At 45.1% G+C, this 17,926-nt stretch overlaps 1 protein-coding gene across 1 annotated transcript in view; it reads left to right on the top strand.

Moving 5' to 3' along the window:
• LOC119399177 (ATP-binding cassette sub-family C member 2) overlaps positions 1 to 17,926 on the top strand; it is a 72,080-nt gene that overhangs the window by 38,438 nt on the left and 15,716 nt on the right. The window contains exon 8 of the mRNA XM_037666026.2: positions 5,878 to 6,042. Coding sequence (XP_037521954.1) covers positions 5,878 to 6,042 — 165 coding nt within the window. The remainder of the gene's footprint in view (positions 1 to 5,877; positions 6,043 to 17,926) is intronic.

The raw sequence follows: 17,926 nt of genomic DNA, 5'->3' as shown, positions 1-17,926 counted from the left end.
GATTTTCTTTGCCCTTGTTTCACGGGTATACCTACATCAAATGAGCTTGTCAGTTTCTACTGAACGCGGAATATTTACCTAAAGCTGCGTGAGTTTTCGGAAAGCTGTGTGGACGAAAATGTGGTATATCGCATGACTTAGTCACACTAAGAACTGCAGTTTTGCGAAGTGCGGTGTTTTTTGTCTCGCATTTGGCTTTCTAAATTGACGTTTTTATATTTCCGGAATTCGTAATGGACGTTTGTTTCAGCAAAACACTCAATGACTAAATGCTTGCCTAATTCGATCGCTGGTATTCTAGTATTTGTAATATATTTAATTGAAGCATACTCACTTGTAGTTTAATGATCGGTTTTTAGTGCAGCGTTGTTTTTCAAGTGCAAAATTATTGCACGATGTGAGGCTTCTTAGCAATATATGGTGGAGGGTGATGCTGCATGTAATGGAAAGTACGACTGCTTGTGGTTGACAATCTCGGGCAGCCGTTTTTTTTTTCTCCTACCAGGTCCCTCTGTCGCTGTTGTCGCTGTGTCTGGCGCTGTTCAACGTGTTGCAAATGACTGTGGCGCTTGAGCGTTGTCTGCAATACACAAAGCTTCAACCAGAGGTGTGTAAATAGTGCCAATGCCCAATGTGTAAATACAGTAGCTAAATAGGGCGCTGATTGTGCGTATGTTCCGGAATGGCCTAAAGACAAGTATGCTATAGAGGTATACCTGACGCAGCATAAGAATTGAACATCGTCATCGCGCCAATTTAGCATGACGATTGCTCCGAGCGATGCGCTTGGCCATGAAGGCGCATCAGCATGAAGAAATAAATAGATGACAGAAGCGTGTCAGCATCCGAAAATTTTGAATAAAAAATTGAATGTTATGCTAATAGTATCGGCTTTCCAGGTGGAATATTGATGGGAAAAATGGAATATTTCTATGCAGATTTTGAATTGCAGGTCGTCAAATGTAGAAGAATAATATTTATATATGGCTGGCGGACACACCTGCTCCATATGTTTGTTACCTCCCAGAAGCGCTGACTCAAGCAACTCTCCCCTTAAGGCTGACAACGCATGCGAAATGGCAACTATGTATCCACTGCAGCTATACATGAAAATATAATATCGGCGAAGGAAACACTTCTGTAGGCATCCTTGCTTACTTCAATGAGGGGGTTAAAATTATGGCCGGTGCCCGGGTCTCACATGATGGCTACTAAAACACACTGCCGAATCGGCAGGTTCGCGTTCCATTGCTACCGCTATGCAAGCGTCATCGTTACTTTAACGTAAATGTGGAATATCTAAAGAGATTTTTACACTCTAAGAAAAATCGAGTATTTGGGGAGTATTTCTGCCACGCAACTATAATCGTCATCTATCTCGCGTTCTTTCCTCGCGTTATCACCGTGGTCTCGGCACTTCCCGGTCACGAACGGCGCGCGCGTTATCAGCGTGACATAGCATTCTTGAGGGGAAAGGGACGAGAGCTGGGTTTTCAAGAAAGGAAACGCGAGCACGCCAGATGATGATTCTTGTTGTGTGGCATAAATGCTCCCAAAATGCACGATTTTTTTCTTAGAGTAGCAATGCGAAATACGAGAAATTATAATTTAAACAAAAAGTTGAAATGTTTTTAAGCCACCTCTTTCTCTTTCGAAGATATTACTGCAGTCTGCAACACACACTGCCTCCGCATTGTCGGTTGTTTCCGTGTTGCAATATGTGTTGAACATAATGAAGATCGCGCGTTTTGCAAGTAGGCTTGAATCCCTTGAGCTCTTGTAGACTGTGCTCTCATGATGATGTTCCCACGTTTAGATAGTGGGCTTTACCGCAAGGCATACGAGCGATGGCGCTGGCCAGCAAGGCTGTGACAAGACGTGAAGTCCCATGCGGGATGGCGTTATGACGCAGTTACCCAGCTGTATGCATTTCAAAGTTAGCCTGAAAGAGGCGGATAAATCAGGGCGATACAGACAAGAATAACGTCAATGCGGTAAGCACACGTAAAACACATAAATAAAAACTTGGTGTGCGCTTGAGCTTCGCTTTCGAGAGTATACGTGATAACGTAATCGGACCGTGTTCGTATCGACTTACCAATCGCTAGCGTAGCTTCGCTTCTCGGTGGAGGCCTAAACCGCACCGCAAGGAAAGCCAAAATGCGGACACCCGGCAACTACAATATCCATGCATGCCGCGCGACGAAACACGGCCACGTGGCGGGGCGATGCCGTTTAAAAGTGCGCTCGTGGGCCCTTCGCGCCATGTCGCGGGTTGCAGTCAAGCCGCTGAAGAACCTACGAGGTGTGCGTACCACTAATGCTAAATGGTGTATATAAATAGCTCGCCGTTAGTGTGCTAGAGGATGTATGCGTGGTGGCCGAGCGGCTAAATGCTTCGCGCCACAGGTTCGAATTACCGGTCCCACTCGAAGGGAAGGCTTTTTATCTATTTTTATTGCATCTACCTGAAATTTTCGCTCAAGAACAACGCTGATTTTGCGCTCACAGCGTCGGACGTCGCCACAAACACCCGTCAACACCGACACTGGAATTTCTGCGAAACGAACTCTTTAATGCTACCGCGTTAAAAGAACGCCGATATCTCAAGCCGGCGAGATAGCTGCCATGGAATGGTTTATTAGCACGAAGCACTGATCTTATACGCCAAGAGTAGACAGAGCAGGGAAACGGAAGAAACAGTTCTGCGGCTGTATTTACCGTATCTTTTCTCAAGATATGCTGGTAGAATTCTGACGAATCTAAGCAGTAACCTAGTGCGTCCAGCCAAATTTTAACGTAAATGTACGAGTAACAAGGAAACAAGATTATGCGCAATTATCACTGAGCGTCAGTGAGACCCGAACCTACGTCAGCATGAGCTTGTCGTGCATGTTGTATACCTGTTAAGCCTACACCAGCCATTACCATCCAGCCAAAAGCCTTCGTCCAGCAAAAACAGAAGCGCAAAAAAAAAGGAACTCTAACTAGATGACCACACTAGATTATCTCTCTTCGGTGGCTCATTTTTTTCATCAGTTATCAACGCAACAAGCCAAACAAGGCGCTTTCTACTAGGTAATACAAGAGTATTTCTGCTAGGTCTGGTTGAGGGAGTATTGGGCGATGTCATTCAAGACTATGACGGCCGCGCAGTGTTGGCTATCCCAGAGCCAAATCTACCATTTAGCGGAAATTGGTTGTTAGCACCTCGTCTTGCCTATTATAATAGGGACAGGCTTTCTTTTTGAAGATAGGCTGCTTTCACTGTAACATTTCCTGAGTTTCAGCTATGTTCCCAACAATTGCCTAGCATGCCCTTATATTATAAATTGGCGACCGTGCTTTTATCGCATCAATTTACTGGAACAAAGTTACACTTGAGATCAGTTGTGTGAATCCCTTGATACGGCGCTTTTATTGCGATAGCAATTATATGGACAGTCTCGACGGGTTTTTGCCGTCGCCGTTGCCGCCGCCATCGCCGTCGCCGTCATGTCCTTCCGGTGTGAAGTCCAAATCGATAAAATCCCCCCGCGCATTGTATGTTCTACCGCGGCTAAAAAGCGCGCGAGCTGGGGCGACGCACGCGACCGAAGCAGAGATCAAACGAGCCGTCCCGTTTCCGTCGTTCGAATGGTGCATGCGATAACGTCACCGCGCTCGAGAGGCCTGCCGTCGAAGCAGCAGGAAACGCCCCACCCACCTTTAACGAGCATGAAAAAAGACACGAAGACGCGAGAGGGGTGGGGGGAGCGTCGCGCGAGGAGCAACTTTGAACTTTGAATCTAAGGGCGTGGTTGCGATCGCTGGCGCGTGCGCTATCTCGAAAACCATCGCAGCGGGCGGCTCGTATACTCTTATACATGCTGCGCTCTCAACGCGAAGTGACTACGCGGAGAGCATTGCTCCCTGGAGCGGCCGTATTCTCTCACACCAGCGTTTTCTAGTTACGCGAGATTGGATACAAAACAGTTAGTAGCCAGCCTCACTTCATGTAACGCTACAATTTGTTGCTATCGCATTCATTGCTTCGCCTTTGCGGTGAAACTGACTTTCTTTTTATGCTGAGGTCACAAGTTCCGTTCGAGATACCTATGGAAATAGTGAGTAGCTGTACACAGTACCTCAGATAGCATATTTGTTAGTGCTGTTAAACACATCCACCGAAAAAATATAGGTCACCAAATATGAGCTGATAATGACTGTTCACCTGTGGCAAATGTTTTCTGGCTTGAAAAGTCACAGTTTCGGCGCAAGTGCGAAGCAGTGAATGTGATAGCAAGAAAGTAAAATGTCACACGAGAAACGACAATCAGCTCGATACTTGCAGCGCGTGGCTGAAGCACAAAGAAGGACGCCTGAAAAGAACGCACAGGTATACAAAGGACAAGCCTGAACTAATAACTGTCACAGTTGTTACGTCTTTGTGCTTGAGCAACGCGCTGCAAGTGTCGACAATGGAGAATCAGACGCTCTTATATATTTCTTTTTCTTTTTAATCTGCCACGCATAAAGTGACCCCTTTGCGTCTCCTTCCACACGGGGGCGTCTGACGCAAGGTGTGCCCGGTGTTCTTTTTTTTTTCGTTCCACATCGCGAGTTGGCACAGAAAGGGGGCACTTTGTCGTGCGCGGCTCAAGGGCAGTTTTCAAATTGAAAGAAAATGTAGAAGCGTTGCGTGAGAGAAAACACGCTCAAGCTCCTCTCAGATCTGCGTACCACGAGCGGTAAATGGAGCATATGATTAGCTTTGCCGTTACTTCGCTGGCGCATGCATGGCGTGTGGTTGAGTTTTATCACGCCGCGCTGGGGCGCAAGGAGTCGGTGGTTCGAATCCCCGGTCGTGTGCTTCGGATTCTTTTTCTTCGGCTTTATTTTTCTGCGTGCCTTTTTAATTATATACATACCCGGGTGTCCTTATAATTGCTATCGCAATATAAGGTACAGATTGTCTTCCAGTGGCATAGGTACCAAGGGCAACATGTACAAAAGCGAAAATGCCGAAACTTGCCCTTACCCGAAACGCGTCAGGACAAGGCAACAAAAGTAAAAAAAAAACTAACTAAAACTAACTAAAAAAGCTGCCTACCAGCTACCCAGAGCCGTATTTCTACCTAATCGGCCGCGTCTTCCACGGTGTTTTCAATATTTAACCTAACTAGTCCCACGACAACACCCCCCAATATTCCCTTAAATTCTGGCAAGCCAATAACGAAAGTATGTGTACACCGTGTGCATGGTGTCGGTAATCACGGTGTGCGATGTTCAAAATGACATTACGCGTAATTGAACTAAGTGCCAGGCACCTAAACAAAAGAAAAAAGGAAACGCTCCGCTTAGGTCTCCTAATCCTTCAGCGTGAAAATCACATCAGTGACGACTACATATAAGCGTAAAACTTTTTTTTTCAAACAACACAAAATAATTGTGAATAATACATCGCACGTACTTTCTGACGTCGTTACTTATATTTGCTTATAAAACGAATAGCCAGTCAGGCTGTTCTTTATTTCAAGTTTTTATCACTGTGATTTCCACCTCGCTATTCCACAGTGCACTTGTTGCTGACATCGTTCCTTTGTTCTTTGAAAATCTATTCTATAACATAGGGCTTTCCTCTGCAAAAAATTAAATAAATTACAGAAATATGTTCCACGCTTTAATTAAAGAAGTTTATTACGTATGAAAAAAACTACATAAAATGTTGACCAAAATGTGTCTTAGCACTGTCGCGTACCGATGCTACAGTACATTTTGATTGGATTGTCGAGTTCTTAAGAGCAAGACGTATATTACTCGTATAATGAAAAACAAATATAGTAACTCACTTTTTATAGTACTGTAGCTGTCGTAAATTTATCATCCGATTCGCAGGCCGATGTACCACCGTCGCGCAGAAAAACGGCTGCGCCACTATGTGAACCCAGCTGGCCCAGTCAAGGGAGCATTGAGTTTCAGAACTTCTCATCTTCCTATCGGCCAGGCTTGCTGCCAGATGTGCTCAGCGAAGTCACATTCACAATTCAGCCCATGGAAAAGGTGCCATTATTATGCGATTCATTTATCACCATTCGATATCAGCATCTGCGAATACTTCGTCAGCATCCTCCTTTAGTACCAAGATTACACCGCTAAGCGGAAGGTGAAATAAGGTTTTGACGTCTTGAGTCGCAATTCGAAGCTATAACCTCCGCTGGAAAATGCCGCAGATCCCACGCACTGTGGGAATCGATGTAATGCGAAGCAGCCAGCAAAGAGCTGCATACATCACTTTGTTTCACTTTGAGCCAAATGAAATCACTAATGCCATGCCATCTAGTTCACCATATATCGCATGTTTGCCATTGCACGGATGCATCCACAATCTGGTATATGTCATGCTAATGAGACGCATACTCTGGTATGTACAATGCATGGTATGTACAATTCTGGTACGTACAATGCATGTTCATCACGCACTCGTGCCATGCCATACAAGTATTGGTATATATCCAGTTAGCAAAACGGCCGGAAGCGCACCATGACAGTGTCATATAAATCATACCGTACATGACATGCATAGCATTATTCGCATGTTAGGACCTGTCATTGATGTTCGTCATACAGTCACATCGCGCAATACCAATTTTGGTGTATATCAAACGAGAGATATGGCCGCGAGTGCACCATGAGTATGGCATGGAAATCATGCCATACATGACATGCATATCATGGTTTTCATATCACCACCTGTCATTTATATTCGTCATACAGTGGCGTCGCGCGATACAAATTTTGGTGAATATCAATCTAGCGAAGCGACTGCGATCGGACAAAGAGTGTGGCATGTAAATCATGCGGTAAATGATATGCATATCATGATTTTAAAGATCCCACCTGGCATTTTTGGTTGACATACAGTCGCGTCGCGCAATAACAATTTTGGTGTATATCAAGCTAGCGAAACGGCCGCGAATGCACCATGAGCAAATCATGTCGTACATGATTTGCATGTCATTATTTTTATGTTACCACCTCTCGTTTACATTCGTCATACAGTCGCGTCGCGCAATACCAATTTTGGTGTATGTCAAGCTATCGAAACGGCCGCGAATGCACCAAGAGCGTGGCATGTAAAGCGTGCCATACATGACATGCATGTCATGGTTTTCATGTTACCAACAGTTATGTTCTTCATGCAGTAACAGCGCGCAATGCCAATTTTGGTGTATACCAATCTAGCGAAACGGCCGCGAGCGCACCATGGGCAAATCATGTCGTACATGACTTGCATGTCATGATTTTCATGTTACCACCTCTAATGGACGTTCGTGATACAGTCCGGTCGCGCAATACCAATTTTGGTGTATATAAAGCAAGCGAAACGGCTGCGAATTCACCATGAGCGTGGCATGTAAATCATGACATACATGACATCCATATCATGGTTTTCATGTTACCATCTGTTATTCATGTTCTTCATACAGTCACATCGCGCAATACCAATTTTGGTGTATATCAATGCAGCGAAACGGCCGCGAGTGCGCCATGAGCGTGGCATGTAAATCATCTCGTACATGATATGCATGTCATAATTTTTATGTTAACACGTGTCAGTTATATACGTCATACAGAAATGTGTCGTCATACCCGTTGTCGTATGTATCCATTCATTTAAACAGCCGCGAGCGGCCTGAGATCATGTCATGTAAATAATGCTGCACGTGATTTGCACGTTAGGACCTGTCATTAGGTTCGTCATGATCTCTTGTCACACCATACCAAGTTTGGTATTTATTAAATTAACGGAACGACCGCAAGAGCCCCAAGGCCGTGGAATGTAAATCATGCTGTTCATGACATGCATGTCATGATTTTCATGTTATGACTTGTTATTTATGTTCGTAATACGATCATGTTATCCCATACCAATTTTGGTATACATGCGATTAACGAAACGGCCAGGAGAGCACAAAGTCGTAGGCGGCTAGATAGATAGATAGATAGATAGATAGATAGATAGATAGATAGATAGATAGATAGATAGATAGATAGATAGATAGATAGATAGATAGATAGATAGATAGATAGATAGATAGATAGATAGGCTCAAAGTCGAAGAAGTTCGCTAAGAAATGCTTCGCATTTAATACCGAAGAGAGCGCCTGACCCTTTCACAGTAAATTTTTGTTTGTTCATTTCATTCAGAATCCCAGAACACCTTCTGGGAAATTGTAGGTCTACGAGCAATGTGTCGACGGCGCAAATATTACACACGTTTGAAAATTATCAGTCCTGCTTCTGCAATGCGTACATAACTTCTTAAAGGCAGGCTGCGAACCCTGGTTTAAAGCAGTGTTGTACGGAGTGGCGTTCCTAGAACAAGTTCCTTTTTGAAGGAACGGAGGAACACCACCGTTCCGTTGAAGATCGCTGCAACTGTAACGGTAACTCGTTACGTTTACGAGTGACCGGCATAGGGAACGACGTTCCTTCTGTAAACGTTCCGCGCACGCACGTACGCAGCGCATCATACAAAGCGGATGGGTCACCGCGTCTGCCGCGAAGACTACCGCTTGCCTTTCATATGAGCATGGTGCATACTTTTGTGAGTGTAATGAAGTGCGGGGTCGTCGTACCTCGGTTGCAGAGTCGCCGGTTCGCCCGTTGACGAGTGTTCTGGCACATTGTCTGCCCTCTTGCAACACTCCATCCCACAGAGTGATTAGTCAGTCTACAAAATTTCGGCGAAGCTTTTTCTCTGCACGAGCGCAATTAGACCACGGTCCAGTGAGAATAGGTCCTTCTTAAACACCCCCCGTCCCCTATACCCAGTTGCACTTCCTTACCGTGAGACGAAGATGTGGCGTTAAGGACCACGTCTTAACAGCCGTGGAGGGGACGCGAGGCAACGAATGAAACGTGAGTTCAAAAAAAAAGTACTGACACAAAACTACGAACGCGAGATAATTTGTGGGATAGATTTGTCACGCATAATCTACGAAATATCGACGGATAATATAGCCTCGAACATATCTAAAATGAATTTTAAAGTGCGCGTCGCGTCACTGCACGCGAAACGCGCCCTTTGGTTGTCGCCTAAACAACCATCCGGCACCTGCATCACGAGCATGTGTTGGGTACCATGATCCTTGCGAGCGCTCCCTCCTAGCAGACCTTTTCAACGAAAAAGGGGGCAGACTTGCACAGGAGTACAAACGCTGACGCCTTGCCTTTACATCTGAGGTGCATTTGGGGGGGGGGGGGGCATGCATATTTGCAACACTACAGATGGGGTTACAGCGGCACCCAGGGAGCCTTCGCTGAAAAGAGTTGTCTACGTCGTGTTCAGGTGAACGCTGTTCTGCGTTTCATCTCACTCGGCGCTCTGTGAAACCGAAACTGCGGCTGGGCGTCTAGAAACAGGAAGACAAGCGTTTCGGAAAATGATAAAGTGGGGGACAGACGGTCCGATTTTCCATGCGATCCGACGGCCGACGCGGCGGTGGGGGAGAGAGAATGGTGGCTGTACGATGCTATGAAAGGTCACCATTCCGGTTTCCCCTCCGCCGTGTCGGACGTCGAATCGCATGAAAAATCGTACCGTCTGTCTCGCCCTTAAGAAATGAGGCCTGCTCGTCGTGAGCAGGCCTCATTTCACGCCACGGTTGAAGGACGACCTGTTCCCACGGGACTGCGGAGTAATTGCGTTGGTGGGGAGACAAGGGTTCGCCAAAATTCTGGCGACTGACCGATCTGCCCTTGGGAAGAAAGGTTGCACGAAGGCAGGAGATGTCGCACAACACTAGTCAAAGGGCAAATCGGCGACGATTGGCCGGCACTGGTATTAAGGCGGAGCACTGGTGCAATAAAAAGCGGCCCCGGTGTTCCATCTGGTGTCGTAAGCTGGTTCAGATGTAAGCCCTGTACCATGTGTTGTGCGTATAAATTAACCTTAACGTTTAAACGGAGAACTATTTGACATTAGAGAGTCATCAAACCCCATAATATCTTCTTTGGCATCTGAGTTCTGCTGCAATGAGTGTCGATGTAGAGTGTGCCTGGCCATGGCTATCACCGGTGTTTGAACCGCTTGAAGGCAAAGGAAATGGAAACATCGCATACCAATGTTTGACTTATGCTCCGCCGAACAAGATGATTGGCGCATCCAAGACATCGGCCGCAAACTTGAAGAAGCACGTGAAGGTAAGGATTACTTCTTGTTCACTCATATTCACATAACGAAGGAGTCCTGCATTTTAAGGGTCGGTCAGTCACACTTACTTTGTCATTCACGTTAAATATTGTGTGTGTCAGGTTTTGATCTACAATGAACTAAACACACGCTCAGTAAACGCACGCGTCTACGTTTATGCGTGGGTTGGGCTCTTTTCAGTGTTTTTCGCGGGTTCGATCCCGGCCGCGGCGCTCGCATTTTCGATGGAGGCGAATTGCTAGAGGCCCGTGTATCGTGCAATGTTAATGTACCTTAAAGAACACCAGATGGCCGAAACTACCGGTGCCCTCCACAACGACGTCTCTAATAATGATATCTTGGTTTCGGGACGTAAAACCCCAGATATTATTATTATGTTGCAGAGTTTTCATGACGTGTTTGTTAGGGGTTTCTGCATTAATTTTAACCGTACTTCGCCAAATGATGTGTGTTGTTAACAAATCCCACACCTCTATGTACATCACAGAAATAGCAGGTAAGAGGTAGAAAAAAAACAAAGTGCAAATGACCTGTCGTAATGAACATAATGACTTAAAACGTGACAAAAGTGGCTGAAGAAAGAAGAAGAGGGAAAAGCGAGAGAGTCTCAAAAATGCCCGCACGTTAAAACGTCACCTGCTTTAAAAATATTTCATGCCTTATCTTTCACATAGAAACTTCATGGTGTGGCAGCGATTAGACCTACACATTTTTAAAATCTCGCACAAACCTTCAAATAGGTGGTGGAGGAGTACTGCTATGAGAACAAGCAAATATAGGTCAGAAGTACTTACTGTTGGGCAAGTTGGTGCATCTTAACACAAAAACGAATAACTTGCTCAACCTGACACACACGTAAAACCAGAAACACACACTGCACTTGTGTGTGCGTCTGGTTTTACATTTGTGTCAGGTTGAGCAGGTTATTCCTTTTTGTGTTTCAATATAGGTCGTTCTATGTAAGGCGTTATTATTGTTAAGGAATTATTGAAGCTAAGTCCGACACTTATAGCATAATTTACATTCCTTTTTTTAGAGAGCACCTCTGCACAAGCTTCAAGAATTCGAGAACCTAATGAAAAGAGGGGGCCGTAAACGCCTCTTTGAAGAGGCACCATCAGCTGAAAAACGCCAGAAGCAATTGTGCTTGAATAGTATGTTCAGCAAGCAAGCTGTCTCCCAACACACGCTCGACAAACTTGTCACGACATTTGTTGTGGAAGGCCTGCCCTCCTTCTCTATTGTCGAAGAACAAGCCTTCAAGGATATCGAGGAACACCTCGCTCCAGGCCGAAAAACACTCACTCGACAAATGCTGACCGACCACTTTGACGCCTGATTTGAAGACATGAAGCAGAAACTCTCATTGAAATTAATCAACGTTGACCACGTCGCTGTCTCACCGGCCCTTTGGTCGAGCTTTCACAGGTGTCTTATACCGCAGCGGTTATTCCCTTGAGCATTATACTGGCCGGTTGTTATACTGTTTGGCATTATATTGCTCGGTGTCAATATTTATTTGTTTACTAATTTTTGTAGGAGCTTTATTCGCATTGTTGCCTTGTGGTTGGATCCTAGCACTCTCGAGAGGAAAACTACCGCGCAGGCGTTCAAACGTGTCATCAGTCACACAACGTATGATAAGCTGGCGGAAGTGCTGTCTTCGGTATTTGCAGAATACGGGATCTAGGGTAAGGTAACCTCCGTGGTAACCGACAATGGATCAAACTTTGTTAAAGCGTTCAGGTAAATCTCCAAAACTAAATAATGATAATGGAAATGTTTAGCCACTTCTAGTGCTGGTTGCATAATTAATGTTTTTTTTTTCTCCCTTTCAGTGTGTTTAGCCAAAGTGAGACACACGAAACAGAAAATGAAAGGGAAATCCGACCAGCTCCACTGACAGGCATTTTGAATACACAGGACGGGTCTGAATGTGTGCTTGCTCCGCTCATTAGATGCGCAGCTCACACACTGAACTTGGTCGCAACCTCGGATTCTGCTGTAGCTGAACTTGATGCACCATATTCGAGAGTCGCGAAATCTGTTTTTAAGAAGTGTTCTTCATTGTGGAGCAAGCAGGGTCAGTTGAACATCTCAGCCGACTTAATCAAGAGTCACTGGAGCCTACATGAGAAAGCCAGCACCAACGAGGTGGAACTCACTTCATGACGCCATGGAGCACCTGCTTAAGCTGTACAACGAAGGGAAAGACATCGAGCGACTGTTCTGCATCTTGAAACTGCAGGTGCTGCACTGGCCTGTGGAATACATATTTATGGAAGAGTACTGCAATGTAAGTGGCCATCTCCTATTGGTGAATGTATGCGGATAATCGGTGAGGTATAAAAGCTGTGAGCTACAAGCACGCCAATGCTTCTAAAAAAAACCTAGTTACGCTATTCGCTGCAGCTGTTATGCAGGCACGTAGCCAAGATTTTTTTTTCGGGGGGGGGGGGGGGGAGGCAAGGCCTAATTGTTCGAAAGAATGCCTTTCCATGGCAAAAAGAAACAAAAGTTGCCCAGGAATATAAAAGGCTGGACGAATTCCGGGGGGGGGGGGGCTTGCCTACGTGCCTGGTGTGATGGCTTCAGCGCCAGCTGTGCATTTAGCCCCGGTTTGACATGCGCGCCTCGGACAACAAAAAACCTTCGTATCATTATGCAAAATGGCTTATATTGCCCTTGGAAAATTGTCTTCCCAGCATTTCATCTGTGCTTAGGAGTTAAGCTAAATTGAGGAAACTTGGCCGTAAACGTTAGTTTTATAATCTGTCTTTCCCACATTGTTTGCAGTAACGCCTACTCGCAAAAAAAATGCGACACCAACGAGTTCCGATAACGCTGTCACGTTCCACTGTAAAACGCGACGCTGAAGCGTCCACACATTTTTTTGCTCCCATCCACGTGTTACAGTTTGCTAACAAAGATGTAAAGTAGCTGCTTCTGTTTAGGCTCCCGCAGGTAGTTGGTTCTCAAGTATATGCGTTCCTCTCTTCGACGTTCACATCAGCTTAGAGTGCCGCATGCGCTTGCCCCCGTCTAGCTATTTCCTTCATTATGATTTAACAAAGTGCAAAATTTGATATCATGCACAGGTGATGAAGCCACTCTCTTGTGCGCTGGACGTACTTCAGCGACAGGAACACATGTTCATCGGTTACCTGCTACCAACCCTGGCCGTCCTGGAGAAGCGAAATAAATACGAGGCTATGAAGGGACTGTCATATTGTGGCCCTCTAGCTAGTGCTGTTCTCGACGGGATTGAGAAGAGGCAAGCGATGTCAGCATCACAGGTTGAATAGGTTCGTTTTCTAATAATTTGTTCGGGATTGCAGGTTTGAACACCTCAGAGGAAAGCGCGAGCTGGTTATCGCCAGCTGCTTAATACCGAAGTTTAAGCTGTCATAGATTCCGGACAGTTATATGGGAGACCAGGCGACCATAAACATAAGAACAAAACTGGCTGCAGTGACCCAACCAGCCAGGGCAGATGTCGCCACCTCGTCGGCGCGTGAAGATTTCTTCTCTTTCGGGCTCGAAACCCTCCCAGCCGAGACACATGATGAGCTGTCGAGGTACCTGGTGGTACCAGGTGACTACCCGCTGTCTCAAATGAAAAACTTTGATGGACTGAAGGAACGTTTCCTCAAATACAACATGGCAGTACCCTCAAGCGCTTCAGTCGAACGGCTATTCAATATTGCCAACGAAGTGCTTACGAAAAAACGAGTCCGTCTGTCGGACAACATCGAAATGCAACTACTACTGAGTTCCAACAAGAAACCTTTTTAAGTTCAAATATGTATTCTCGATATTTTTTCTTTGCATTCATACCCTACAGCATTCATTAAATGCCAATGTATCGTGTATTTCGATGCAATTTCTAGTGCAATAAATTAAGTTATATTGATGCTTGTGAGTAACTTTCTATTTGCACTTCAGAAATGCAGTATCCTGACTGCACATTCGAAGATTGATGTGGAAACTTCCATGCGCATTGCACTTGCAATAGACGAGCGTCAATGTTGCAGTTAGACATGTCGGAAGTTTATGTGGTGCTAAATCAAAAATATTCGTCTTGGAGCGTATTTTCATCTCCAGATAATACGCTTCCGCGATGTTCGAATTCGCATAGTACGAGCAATTCGATGTAGTATTCAATTGCTAGCTTTACCGCAGCTCAGGATTGTCCGAAACTATCTTTGATTAAAAAAGTCAAATGTAAGGTTAATGTAACAACACGTTCCAATTTTCGAATTTTAACTGTAACGCATTCCTTTCGCGTTAAGGGAACTTGAAACGGGAACTCGTTTCAAAATTGGGAAGGAACGAGGAACGAGCTTTCCTTCCTGTTTTAGAGGAACGTGTACAAGACTGGTTTAAAGTGCTGATTTAAAGTGTGCGTATTCCTGACAAGTAAAGGCAGAACATTCATTCAATAGAAATATGCGGGTATAGTGTCCTTGCTCTTTACACAAAGAATACGATGTTCAATTTTTAAACAAATACTTCTTTATCTTCTGGATGAATCTCTCTTTCTCACACTAAATTTCAACACGGCAGTTCCATTTAGCTATGAAAAGAGCAAATTTGTTCTTTATGGAAAATTAGTTGTAGGCCAGAATTGCTCAAATAATTTCCTCTGAATTTGTGGCTGTATCTGCTGCCATTTTTTAGCATGAAGCAAGTGCAGTCTGTCACAAAAACATTGAGACGGCGTGCTAATGAAACAAGATGAGTCTCACTGTACATAGCGTATTCGATATGTGAACCGCGAGAGGTTTTTCTAGGATGCCTACAATTGGATTACAAGCAGTTCTGGCAGTCAACTGAACAAACCGGGTTTCTTTTTTTTAGGAAAATGCAGACGTTTTTTAAAAATCCTACTACTGTCAGGCTGCTGTCGTTGTCGCGCAGGAACTCTACGTCGAGGCGGAAATACTTTGTGGCAGCCGAAGTTACACTAAAATGACTTAGCAAAATTCGCTATTCAGCTATTTAATTAATGACCTAAGGGCAGTAACTATAAGGGAAAGTTGCAGGCCGGAAAATTTACGGCATAACTTTTTTTTTAGAAATTACAAAGGTGGCGCGTAGTATGAGATCTTTATCATTGAATTTTAAGGCTGATATCAAAACCGACCGCGACCAACGCGCAGGAAACGCAACCGCTCTGTTATTTGAGACCAGAACTACACTCTAAGAAAAACAAGCGTATACGTGACTCTTTTCGGAGAGTTCTCACTTGCCACGCATACGATTCTCTTTAAAGAGTCACGGTGACTCTCTTGGTTGGTCATTGTCGGCGCGCTCTAGGAGAATTCCCTGACGCTCTAGGAAGAGTGGAAGGACTCTTATTCGAAGGATCACGTTCCGAATTATAGGGAGTCAGACGACTCTTGCCAGTAACACTCCTATGGGGGTTGTGTGACCAACACCGAAGCGTCAAGCGACTCCACAACTATTTTAAGCTACTCATTTGACCCTTGCTTTACTTTTGCGCGACTATTGTTGAAAATAGTAGAGTATTCATTTTAAGCGAGTCCAATAATACGTGCCATCTGCCCAGCGACTGCAAAAAAAGAATAGTACCATTTTAGCATTATTTTAATAAAATTCGTCAAAACAACACACCTTTCGCAGCAAAGTAATATAGAAAGCGCGATAAGATCGTCCGATTTCCAATTAAGAAGTTTAGGTATTCCTCATTTACATGCTTGTATGAGTATAGCCAACTAAAATGTGTGACTGATGTGCATAGTGTCTTATGGTGCAAAATAAACTGCAGAAATCGGCATCGTGTTTCAATCTTTATTCCTCATGATTATGAATAAATCAAAAAGTGGTGAAGGCTGAAGGCATCAGTCTTGTGGCTTGCTAGGCTATCGCTTCTGTTCAGCCTGAGCACCATAAAAATGATATCTGAAAAGCAGAAGGTGATATTATGATGAGAAAATGAAATAGCAGTAAAAGTTTGCAAAATCTACACAATAAGTAGTTCACACGGACATAATGACGGCTCACTTCAAAACAACAAATGCAAACAGGCATGGTAAGGAACCAAGTTTTTTGCCGTTATTGTGTGAAACACATCTCGCAAATAGTAGCTTTTGTAACACGTCACTTGGCGACAAACTTGCAGCACAAGATCATGTGAGCAACTTCTAAACAACAAACGAAAGTGGTTTAGGCTACTTTGCGTGGGTGCAACTCACCTCTATTCCTACGTCGTCTTGACCAACCAAAGGAAACGTAGGACCGACTGCCTGGTTCGGCTGAGAGGGCGAACGCCACTGTTGATTTTTCCATCACTAGCGGTGAGGCGCCAGACCACGCGACATCTTCGTTTCCCCAAGTGTTGCTGTCAACTGGAGTGAAGAGGCGGGAGAAGTTATCCGCGATTCTGGGAATAACCACAACATACACATTGCTTATTTGTATTTAAAACCAACCTTTGCTCAACAAACCGTCACTGTACACACATCTGACACGAGTGTTTCGTTCGAAATAATTTTCCACCGAAAACAACTTTTCACGTAAAAGGCAGCGCGAACATCGCTTCGCAATAGGCACTGGCTATGCACGAATGAAAGCACTTCTTTTCTGGGAAATCGCTTCAAAATTTGGTTTCAGAATAAGCACGGCTTTGCGCCAGCATTTTCCGACACCCAAGCACATCCTCCGGCAGTCAGAGGCACGCCGTGAGCGGTTACTAGCCGCATGTTTTACAAACGTAACCCGTCCTTAAATACTCAGCAAACACATTCGAGTACGAGAGCCCGAACGACACCCAGCGCGCGCGGACGCCGTCTACGTCGAGACCAGACATGTCATATGCTAGAATTAGCGCACACAAATCCCACAATCACGTACACTCACTTGATTCTGTTATAGCGTCATCGCAGATGTTGGCAAACCAAGAAAACAGCAAACAAAAAAGAAGGAAAAAAATGTGCACGGGGGCGGCCGCAACAACGCGCGCCGTCGAAAATCTCTAGCTTTTCCGCCCTACCGGCGAGGCGTGTCCAACTTAAGTGACTAACGCGTACGTGCAGGAAACATCCTACTATATCTGCACCCCAAACTACCGTCTTTAAGCCAAGAAAAACCATAACATATAGTGCATCTAAGCGTTCTGTAGACGGGCTCTTTTTTCACGTTACCATGCGCGGAAGCACGCTGCACACCCAAGGTTGATGGAAATGCTGTTATGAAGTAGACTAAAGGGCATCTCAAAACGATATCTTGCACCTTCAGCAGTGCAGACACAATGTGACACAATGTGCGATCAGCAAAAAATGACCCTTGATAATTGTTTTCATTGCTCATTTTTTGGCAGCTTGTACAGCAACGCGCATAACGGTGTCGACCCGTTAACCGACAGCTTTAGTTAGGCATCCGCAACAGCCTCGCGGACGCAGGCTGCTGTTGTAAATGGCTGGCAGGTAACTTCCGCAGAGCTGCTACTGATGCCCAGCTAAAGCTGTATAATTAGTACCTACTCAAGCAGTACACTCATCGTTAACGGGCCCACGTTGTCCGTGTACGCAGCTTCATGAATATTTCGCCCTCCAAGCGTGACTTCGCGCACGGAGCCTGGCGTCAACGCCACCGAAGATGCGCATTTTTGTTCGAATACAAAACTGCACGACAGGCAACTGACGCAACCCGCGCAACCGACGCAACGCATTTCAAGAGACCGAGCAGATTGAGAAAGGAGGCCGA

The sequence above is a fragment of the Rhipicephalus sanguineus genome, chromosome 1 (genome assembly GCF_013339695.2).
Source record: "Rhipicephalus sanguineus isolate Rsan-2018 chromosome 1, BIME_Rsan_1.4, whole genome shotgun sequence".
NCBI lineage: Eukaryota > Metazoa > Arthropoda > Arachnida > Ixodida > Ixodidae > Rhipicephalus > Rhipicephalus sanguineus.
This window is presented reverse-complemented; position numbering and strand designations above follow the sequence as displayed.